Source organism: Papaver somniferum, chromosome 5 (genome assembly GCF_003573695.1).
Source record: "Papaver somniferum cultivar HN1 chromosome 5, ASM357369v1, whole genome shotgun sequence".
Classification (NCBI taxonomy): Eukaryota; Viridiplantae; Streptophyta; class Magnoliopsida; order Ranunculales; family Papaveraceae; genus Papaver; species Papaver somniferum.
In genome coordinates, this window is record NC_039362.1 from 140421400 (window position 1) to 140432582 (window position 11183).

At 37.3% G+C, this 11183-nt stretch overlaps 3 protein-coding genes across 3 annotated transcripts; all 3 read right to left on the bottom strand.

Annotated features, from left to right (window-relative positions):
- Positions 1 to 2417: 2417 nt before the first annotated feature.
- Positions 2418 to 4328, bottom strand: LOC113277889 (peroxidase 44-like). The gene is made up of 4 exons (XM_026526860.1): positions 4092 to 4328; positions 3819 to 3998; positions 3149 to 3308; positions 2418 to 3045 (listed from the first exon to the last, which is right to left on the bottom strand). Exons 1-4 carry the CDS (start codon positions 4299 to 4301, stop codon positions 2630 to 2632), a joined length of 966 nt encoding a protein of 321 aa, XP_026382645.1. The 5' UTR covers positions 4302 to 4328; the 3' UTR covers positions 2418 to 2629.
- Positions 4329 to 7146: 2818 nt separating this feature from the next.
- Positions 7147 to 7608, bottom strand: LOC113279717. The gene has a single exon (XM_026528388.1). It carries the CDS (start codon positions 7606 to 7608, stop codon positions 7147 to 7149), a length of 462 nt encoding a protein of 153 aa, XP_026384173.1.
- A 1350-nt stretch (positions 7609 to 8958) lies between these two features.
- LOC113277890 (transcription factor bHLH35-like) lies at positions 8959 to 10229 on the bottom strand. The gene is made up of 4 exons (XM_026526861.1): positions 10131 to 10229; positions 9881 to 10055; positions 9574 to 9786; positions 8959 to 9487 (listed from the first exon to the last, which is right to left on the bottom strand). Exons 1-4 carry the CDS (start codon positions 10208 to 10210, stop codon positions 9299 to 9301), a joined length of 657 nt encoding a protein of 218 aa, XP_026382646.1. The 5' UTR covers positions 10211 to 10229; the 3' UTR covers positions 8959 to 9298.
- Between the last annotated feature and the right edge of the window lie 954 nt (positions 10230 to 11183).

Here is an 11183-nt window from a genome sequence, read left to right on the forward strand (position 1 = left end):
CCCCGCGTTTTAACCCTACTGTAGTCACGTGATGGGTGAGTCATTCTCTTGTTATGCGAAACCCAAACTGACTTTGAATCTTTATGTTTTTACTTTTGTAGGAGTATTCTGGACCTCTTATTGTTGTAACCCCGATTACGATGTAGTTGCAGTCACCGGGAAGACGTTGATGGCGAAATATTTGACGAGATTGAAGAGAGGCAATGCATTAATCTCTGGAGTTGTAGGCGATTATCTCTTTCCATCATCGTGGAGGATGAGTCTCATTCCCCGGGTGGTAATGAACTGCGAGTCATACTTTTCTTACTAGGGCGAAGCTTCGTCTTGGGACTCACCGAGAAGCTGCTAGGGCCGGTTCCTTGTGAAGAAAAGTTTGTTTCTACTAGAATTAAACTAACGAGGGGTTGTATTTAACCATGCAATATCCCTTCTTTTCTCGTAAAGTCTTCCCTTATTCTTCATTTTCTTTCCAACATAGTGGGTTTTGTGGCATCAGATCGTTTAACAGCTTCGCAATTTTTTTGAAATGTTTGAAGATGAGAACTTTCTAGTATGTCTCTGTAAACAGGACGCATGTTTTTTATGCGAATCCCCATCAGGTGTCTTTAGGTTTGATTCTCGTTAGATTTGAATTTCGCCTTGAGATAAGGCTGAGCTTTGTCGTTGCTTAAGATGGAACTTTTCTCAAACTTAATACGCAGCTTCGCCTTAGGATCAAGTCTCGCCTTAAAATCTGTCACGTTCTGATCATGCACATCTAAAAAACACAGTTAAGATCTAAGAGTCTGTATTTGTAGAGATCTGACCTGATGGATAATGGTTCCATCTGTATTAACTTATCACCGAAAATTTAGAAGACCATGTTTATGGATTCTATTAATGAGTATGGTTCTCCCTCAACCACCAAAATAGATGAAAGTCTTTTATTCCCATAAACAAGTTCAAACATGAAAAATCACAAGACCATATATATCCATTCTATTTTACTAGGGGATTTTTATAAAGTGCCACACTTCCAATTTGTAGTTTAAGAAAATGCCACCGTTTTTTTCAGAGTTTATTAAATGCCACACATTTGACCTTTTTCATCCCGTTTTTTTCAAAAGAACAGTTAACGTCCATCAGTGCATAGGTGGCAGTTATCCAGCTTAGTAAATGACATTTGTGCCCTCGAAACAAAAGCCGAGAACTCAAAAACCATCACCACTGGTGGCTACATTCCGTTGAGATCATAAAACCATCACTGTCATCTACAACCACAGCAGCAAATCCAGTGGGTAATTCGTTCTCCCAATTCCTTGAGAACAGATTCTACAAATTAAATAAAAACGTAGACCCAATTAATGCAAAATTTCATTGAAGTTTCAAAATTTCTATCAAACCACACAAAAACAATGAGTCGTAAGATGATTAAAGTAGTAACGAAGACGAGCTAACCTTGATTAAAATTATTAAGAGTCTTTGATGGATTAGGGTCGAATACTTGGTTGAAAACCTGGTTAGCCCACGTCAGGACTTGGTGCAGCGGCGGAGAAACTTGGTTGAAAACTAGGTTCACTGAGGCCTTTCTTCAAACATGTTATGTGCGAAACTTGTAATTGGAAGCTAGCACATTTACCTGTAGTATGATTTCTCTTTGGACCTGCAACTTCGAATTCCATACACACCCATACTAGTAAACCTTCTCAGACACACAATAATAGCTTAGTCTTGCATTATTCATCATCAAAAACAATGGAAGCAGTAGCACCATTCCATGTTCTCTTGGTGATTAATTTATCCAAACTTTCAATTTAGCACAAATCCATCGACCCTAATCCATCAAAGACTCTTAATATTTGTTCATATCCTCCATTGATCAATGAGTCGTAAGATGATTAAAATTATATCTGAGACTCTCTAGGATTGAAGAACAGGGAGAAGTGGAGAAGAAAGAGTACGAAGAAGGTATACAATCTTCGGCCGGGTTTGGCTAAAACCAAAGTGAAACGAGAAGGTTAGTTAGGTAATCATGCTCCTTTTTTTTTGACTTTTTCAATAGCAATTGACTCACTGAGTGGGCCTTAACAGAATACTTAACGAGTGTGGCATTTAATAAACTCTGAAAAAAACGGTGGCATTTTCTTGAATCGGAATTTGTAAGTGTGGCAGTTCATTAAAAATTCCATTTTACTAATAGGATGTATTTTACTAATGAATTCGACTAAGAAGGAAAGCAACCAAATAAATTGTTGAGATCATCAAACATTTGAAATATCAGTATTCTAAAGTTATAACGCACTAACAACTGCTTAAAAAGTGACAGATGCATGATTACATGATACCCATAACCAAAGTAGCCAAAATTTCCATGGTCCACCTTATATATCTAGGCCATATAAAGGGGTCACTCGGTCAAAAAATAAGAGTCAAAAAGATGATAACTTATCACAATATATTTACTACCAAAGGTGAACATAACTTTAACACAAAATTACAATTTACTCATAAATAAGAACATTTGAGATAAATCAATATCCCTCGATGCAAAATCAATAAGAGAAGAGGACAAGACCCACAAGCAAACAAACAAACAAACCAAGAAATAAACAATCAAAATATATAAACAAATCCTCGTGCATTACAATGACTAGTTCCGTCGACCACAGGTTCTTCGGATTTCTCCACTCCTGCCAGTAAGAACTTGAAGAGCTCCCATTTTAATCATGGCTGCACCAAATTGAGTTTGGAAACTTGCTCCATTGTTTGCCAAGGAAAAAACGATTCCACTAGTCGAACGGTGGGATGCCATGGATTGATCGATTTCAAAAATTGCTCTTCCGGCTCTTGCCTGCCTGTAAGAACCGTTATCAACGACCAAAGAACTACCAGGAGTTTGATCTAGATTGATCAAGTTGTCGATCGGTGATCCTTGAGGACACCTTCCTCTCAGTTGATTACGTAGAGTAGGATTCATGGATGGATCGGGTCTACCAGTGTTTCTGAAATTGAAGAGTCTGTCTTGGATAAATGAGCAGTGTGTTATCCCTACGGTATGACCTCCACCTAATAATATACATAAAAAACGAAAATGGCAGTCAGGATAATTTTAGACAACACGTAAAGCTAAACAAATCGTAAAGAAGTATGTAAGGCACTGAAAAAGTACCTATAAGAAGAACCATATCTCTAGCAGTGAAACCTTTGCTGCCAAAGAAAGCTATGGATGAAGGGACTGAAATTGAAGGGCCTGGGAGGTTGACATTTCTAGCTTGGGAAGAAAAACCATCTCTCCTTCCTGTTTGTACTCTGTAATTCATCCCTCTAGCCTGCACAGTATAAAAATAATGTTAAAATAAAATCAATGTCCATGTAATACATTGGTAAAGTCTTTTGGATCGTGATACCAATAACCCAGAATCGATACTAGTCAACACCCAAAAATTCATGGTGGAGATAGAAATTGGGAGTCCCCTCCACAAACTGGGAGATACTTTTCATTACAGTTGGCATTATTTTTCAATACCAACTGTAACAATAAACAATGCCCACTCCAACAAAAAAATATCCCTAATCTATGGAGGTATACCTACATTTTGGGTTTTTTTTTATCTTTAAAAAAAGCGTCGACCATATGTATTTTATAATTTGTGGTACGTGATACATGCAAATGGACGATATAAACGGTTGCTTTGTCCTTGCCGGCATTCATCTCTTCTGTCCGTGGCTCTCGCGGTGCATATAAGTAGTTTGTGGAACTATTCTATATTTAGACACATGGTTAACAACTTAACATAAGACTTGACACATGGTTAACATTAAACTTGAAAACTACGTACCAAAGCGACGGCATCTCTAGTTGCAACGGCAATGATATCAGCACAGGAGACGAGTCTGGGGCAAGCTCTCTCAACTGCAGATTTTGCTTGATCAATAAGGTCATAGCCTCTGACGCTAAAGTTCGGAGGCGATGTTTTTTCACTTGAAGGGCCGTTCAGGAGTAGGGACGCATCACATCCCTTCATTCAAACCACAAAAAGTTTTACCATTAGTATGCAAATATGGTCCTAAAATTGCATAGAGAAATGCTGCAGGAACTTTAAAATATGTACCGTAACGAAACAATCGTGGAATTGCAATCGGAGGAGTGCAGCAACAATAGTAGGGTCCCTCGAAAACCTTTGGCGGACAACATTTCTGATGATGGATTCTACATTATTCGTTCCGCACTTGCCATTGTAAAATCCTGTTTGCAAAGCACCATGGCAGCTTGTCAAGTTAAGCAAAACCAGAAGAGCTACAACAACTCCAAAACTCTTCATTTTTAGTATTCGAGTATGAGTTTGATGAAGATGATGTTTGCTGAGTGAGTGTAAAATGCAGTGTTTCGTCTCTATTTATTTATACATGAAACAAGCACCCCACTTGTAGTAAAACAAAAGACGGTGAAAGATAATGGTTGCACGACACCACGTAGTGTATGAGCACCGGTTCATTACATAATTTTTAATCCCCACTACAGATTGAGTTGGTCAGTTATCATGAGTTGGTAAACTTACCAGAGAGAACTGAGTTAGACTTTTGTGTCAGACTCTTGTAGATTCTTCTTCTTCACTTTTTTCGCTTCTTATAAAAAAAAATCGAGCCCATTCATCCATATGACACTGTTTTTTTTTTCATAGCTTGATTGGGGTAATGTCCAGATTAATTGGGGTATATTTATTTTGCTCCCAACCATAATAAAGGATTAAGGAGTGTCTTATATGTGTAAAGTTACCTAATTAGCCTTCTCCTAATAATAACCAAAATCACTCTTTTTGGGTTTTAGATCAAAACCTTATTAATTTATTTCCTTCTCCTTCATCATCAATCTAATGATCAATTCCTTTCTCCTACTCTATATTTCATCATTTTCAAATAAAAAAATATCGTCGATTATGATTTTTTTTTATTGTCGATTAATCCTTTTAAACTCATTCTAATACTTTGTTTTGTTATTTGAATGACAAATTAGATCGGAAAATTTGAAATTGTTGATTTCTAATTACACAGTCGGCATAGTATTTGTTTGTCGAGCATGCCGACTTTTCATATTTATTTTTAGTCGGCAAGCTTATAGGATGAACAACATGCCGACTTTTCATATATTACTTTTAGTCGGCAAGGTTATAAGATGAATAGCATGCCGACTTTTCAAAGAGTTTTGTTTCTGAAAGTAATATTTACAGGGTCGGCACGGTATTCATCCTTATACCTTGTCGACTATGGTTTAGTCGGCAAGGTTATGAAATTAAAACCTTGCTGACTAATTATGCATTTGTAACACCTTTCTCTGTATGTCAAACAATCCTATAGTTGGCATGATATTTTTTATCGACCTTGCCTACTATAAGGTAGCCGGCAAGGTAAAAAATCAATAAGATGCCGACTAATGAAGCATTTACAACAGTCTCCTGTGTGTCAAAAATAATAAAGTCGGCATCTTCTTCATTCACTGACCTTGCCGGGCGGATAAAGTTGGCATGTTATTCATCCGTAGACCTTGCCGGCCAGATATAGTCGGTATGTTCTTCATTCGTCGACCCTGCCGACTTTTCATAATTTCATAATTGAAAGTGTAGATTTTTTCTTAATTTTGAGTATGGTTTCATACGTTAGCTTTGCAATCCCCTTTTTAGAAATGTTTGGGTAGTATGCTTTCATTTTCGTTGCAAAAAAAATTCCCAAAACAAATTTTTTTCGTCAAGAATCTTCCCACAGGAGTTCAATCAAAAACAAAATTTGATAACTTAAATTCATAAGTTTTAATCTATTTAATTAATTCATCTAAACTCAATTAATTAACCTAATCATAATTTTTAGTGTTAATTAAATAAGGGTATATTAGCCATTTAGAAAATGCAAGGTTAAGGGGTAGCCTTTTTTACTTTAAAATGACCTGATTTTTGTCTTATTAGGTGTACCACAATTAATTTGGGTATACCCCAATCTCATCAGGTTTTTTTTACCAACACTTAAATTTACACTGATATCCTGTAAGAAATCCGAGGAGATGATTTTATCATTGGAATGGGTCATCCAGAATATTTATCACGGTTAATCGAGCAATACTCTCTTCTTATATGATTCCGTTTGCAAGATATTTTTTAGAAAAGATGCCAAACTGCCATGCCATCACGGGAACAAAAGAGTTGGTAGGATAAATTAAAACGGTAGTATTCACCTGTACTGCTTCGGAAATTCGAATGCCTGGACCACCGTGCTGAATCAACACGTATTCAAGATGCCATTCGCTCAATTGCCGACTCCGCGTTCAGAAGTAAAACATTCACCGAGAAGTGTTCAAATTTAGTAGTGAGAAGCTGAATCAATATGACTTAGTTTGATACTCAAAACATCAGAGATATTTAAAATATCCACCACCAACCACAACAATGTTCGAGGGAATCCACTGCCATTGAGGCTTGAACTTTTGGGTTCAAAAATTGGATATAACCGAGTTAAGCATTGTATTAGCACCTCTATTAAACTGCTTAACTCAGTCAGATTTTGACTTTTTCTTTGCCCAAAACATGATATGTCAGTCAGATCTCAATGGTGAACAATTTAGTTGGTTATCAAAAAATTTCTCTCAGCATTCATTTATTGCAAACACAGAAGCTTTATTCATGTTAACCACACTTTGATTCTCGTGTCATGTGTTCTCGTATTGGTTTCATCTTTTCTCCAAAAGAAAGAAAACTCCATCAAATGTATTTACATGCTTATCCGTTAGGAAGAGCGCTTTTGAAACATCAGAGAGAACCAAAACAAGAGAGTGTGTCAAATCATGATAAGGTTTTTTCATTCTCAATGCAAAAATTGGTGGTAATTTTAGCCGACACGAGAGGCACATTGTTGCGCTTGCTAACCATTCTTGTAACTAATTAAGCAGCACTTACAACACCAAGACACAAGAAAAAATCTAATAAGGTGCACAAATCAGCAACAACGAATTAAAAACCCAGCCCTTTAAGTTCCCGTTTTTTACTACTATCAAGCATCAGTGGAAAAATATAGACCTCCACACATTAGAATGAATGCCAACAACTCATGCTTGCATATCAATAAAATAAGATTATGACCGCAAGACCACACCAAGTACTTTATAACTCCAGAGAGAGAGACTCATACGATTATTTCCCTACGCTTAAACGGTTTTTTCCCTCCCCTTTTCGAATTACTGAAGCTTGAAGGACCTTGATCGCCATCCTCCTTCAAAAGTAATAAACTTCTAACATCATTGTAGAAATCTTCCGCCAACCCAACCAATCCGTTTCTCGACTTCTTCAAATGCTTTCCTTGTTTTTTCTCCGTCTTTGTAAGTTGCACACGAGTGAAAATTGGGTCATCTTCACGTCTTGGACGTTTCATCATCTTTTCTCTATACTGAATAGCTTCTCTACTCTCATCTCCAACAACTTCTCGTACATCTTCAGGTTTCCCTTCCATATCATTCAATGTTAAAGCTTGCACTTTGCTCCTCACTAAATCCAATCCTTCTTTCGTTTCTTTCAATAATGCACATAACTGAGGAGCTTCTTTGCTTGTTCTTTTATTCTCATCAGAAGAGTTAACGATGAGAGTCATGATTTTGGGTCTGTTCTTCAGTTTCTTCTGAAAATCAAAATATCCACTATTCTCTTCTGTGCAACTGAACGTCTCTTCTACGAAGCAGCCGACGTAACCTTAGTAGGGTTTTGGATTGAAAACAACAATAACGGTTAGTAATTATTTGGGACGATTTTGGTGCTGGGCTTGGGCCTGAATGAAAGTAAGTTACTGTACTACTTGGTGAAAATTACAGGGAGACCCATTCTTTGGATCTTTTCCACTGTGAAACCCACACTCAAAAAAGATAAGGTGTTCGTCGTTTCTCGAATAGAAAAGAAGTATCTTTTTTCTGGGAACATGGTCAACATAGTTCTTTCATCCATCCATCGGGCCGAAAAGCATATAGGAAAGGAAATCACCTTTGGTTTGATAAGATGCTAGAGTGCTTATTTAAGGTGGTTCACCTTTCACGACATCGGGTTTTGGAGGCTGCATAATGAATATGCAGTCAGTTTTCGAAAATTTTCCCTTAAACGATGATCACCTCCGATTTTTTCGTGAAAAACAAAAATTTGATATTGTTGGTTGTACTCGTTGCGTAGCTCTCTTTAAAAGATTTCCAACGATATAAAATTTGTAAAATTCTAAGGCGCGGATTTTTAGATATGTTATATCCAAGTTGTGTTGCCAATTATACTCCTGAAAAATTAGGATGCATAACGAGTTAACCCTGAAAAAACATTATGCATAACACGAAATGCGGATGCATAAATCGTCATGCAGACAAGTTTTAATAATTTCGGATAATTATGGGTGTCACAGAAATATTTTTAGGTGTCAAGGTATCCAAAATTAATTGTGGGCCTGATAATGAGAATATTTTATTTTCCTGGTCTCCCCCTTATTTTCCCACTTTTTATACTAGTTATCCTAAAGCCTACTGATGATAGGGGCTACAAATTTGCTTGGGGCAGTACGGATTGGTACACCCCAAGGAACATGGTTCCCCAATTAGCACTTTTGGTTGTTTTTCCGGTGACAATGTCGGTGTGCTTTCTCTAAATGTAATCAGTGATTATGACTGATGATTTTGATGTTTCAAATTGATTCCCAGTGCGCGGTCTTTGAACTATCATTATCTTTAGACGTCTTCAACATAGTTGATATAATCCAAGGTTCAACACTATTCAACAAACGGTCCCAATTCCAAATGTTGTGCCACTAAAGACCAACATAATCTAGCTGTTTGTTCAAGAGTGTTGTTCTCATTGTACAACTAGTTACCTATCCTACAAATTTTGTTATCTTTTGAGGATGAGTAGTTTTCACCCTAAAATGTTACAGCAATCTTGAATTTTACTGGCACATCGCCTAGCCAGAAGAGAATGACATACATAGTGGGATGGCAACATTGGCAAGAAAGGCCTTTTCCCATAGAAAATTACATTCAGCTGGGTCTGAGAGAACTCTCAGCCAAAGGTGAGAAAAAAGGCGAAATGCACGAAACAGATTAAACTCCTACAGCTAGTTAGCACTTGCATAAGTACCCCCCCCCTTCCGGACTTTAAACTTCATATCAACTTTTCTTCAATGCCGCAACCAATCTGTAAGCTGATATGCGGAAGTCCAGAAACCAGTGAGTTAACGGGTGAGATTAGAAACTCATATTAGGACTTTGTAAGTGCTGCTTCTATCTTCATTTTCAGTTCATCAACATATTAGAAACTCATATAAGATTGTGTACCTCAACATAGACCGTCTTCCATAGTCTCCCGGACACGGCAAAAATGTTGGCAGTGACAGTTTTAAGCTTCAAAGACTCAAAAACTTGACAAAGTCTCACCATTGTATCTGATTTCTTATCACGTGTTAAGGTTACAGCCATTGTCTTCTCACTCGCATTAGAAATCCTAACCTGCAACATCAAAAATACAATAGTAATCACATGAATCATACTTAACTCTAATTCTGTTGAAGATCAAAATTTGTTCAAGAACTTACTTCGAGAGAGTCAATAGATGGTGTTTGTGATCCGCTAGAATCTTCTTGGGCATGATCGATCTTTTTCTTCTTTGTTTCGGATAAATTCATATGTTTTGATCTCTTCAATTTTCTGAATTCAAGTTCGGTTATTTCGGATTGCAAAGCTCGTTCTTGTTCGTGTAATTCTTGAATGTACTCGATTGCATCCTTAATTATCGAGGCCTTATCCATCTGATAATTTAGTTTACGCCATTTCATGGCCTGATTGCTTTTTATGCAGAAACTGAGTAATTTGTGCAGCCGTTGTGAAACTAGTCAGTTTTACCTTGCTAATATTAGGAACTACAGTTCTTAGTGCATGTAATCTTTCATTGAGTTTCTTCCTTCGATTTCTCTCCGAAACTATGTGTTTTGTTGTCATCGGAGGAGACGACGACGCTGCTCTGTCAAACGAACTGGAATCGCAGTAGCTGGAAATGGGTACTTCATCAAATCCCCAACTGCAACATATAGCTTAATTAGTACGGGATACTAACTGAGTTGAGTACTAGTGTACGTTGATGAAAGTTGATTACCTATCAAGTTCGAGTTCTTCATTTTCCAAGAACATGGTTTCCCAGTAGAGCTTATAATCTTCTTCATCATTGAGCTCCATTTCTTTTGTTGACTGAACCTTCTCCTCCTCCCCTTGCTTCAATGATATGAGCAGATTATGTGAGCTAGAAATAGCTAGAGATTTTTTTCTTTTGCAAGTGACCCAAAATCAGTGGGCAAGAACTTCTTGAGTCAGAGGAGGACCACGTGAAACTAAAGAAGAAACCAGAATATATGCAACTTAGTGCAAGTATCAGCTTTAACAAGCCTTTTTGTCAACTAAAGTCATTTTTATGTAAGGGGACATTTATTATGTGTGGTCATGCGCCATAAGACTGTCCCAATCTCACCAAGCAGAGCAAGAAGATCGGCATGATTGATGATCATTCATGGCCCACTAGTTATGGGGGATAAGTATCTTCTGTTGCATGCTTACAATCAAGGACGAGGGACCACCATTAAAAAAAAAATAGAAAACGATCGTCATGGACCCATGAGTCATGACTAGCTGTACTGTGTTCAAGGATTTCATGCCATATATTTCTTGGGTAATTGAGAGTCGGACTAACTAAAAATAGAAGGGAAAAAAGAAGAAAAAGGAAAAGGGGGTCCGAGTATGGATGATTCTACACACCGTGTGGAATATAGATGTGACCGAATATAGATGTGACCGAATCAAGCCCTCCAAGTGATTCGGTTATAATTTCCCTCCTTACGTTTCTTGAACCTTGCAAGGTTGATTTCGTTGGCCGACATCTTTTACTGCCTAACAGTTGCTTCATCGTAGTGAAGATTTTTGATACCAATCTTCCTCTAACAGGTAAACCCATTTGATTTTCATTTAGATCGAAAGATCAAGGTGTGGAAATATCTTTGTAATAGGTAGCAAACCTCACAAATCTGGAACTTACGACTACCGGAGAGCATCCTAGATTCTTAACCACCTCTCAAGATAAATCTTCAAAAGATCAATTAATATCAGTTTATAGATATCTTGAGGAATCACAAAGTCTGAGACAAAGGGAACTTTATGA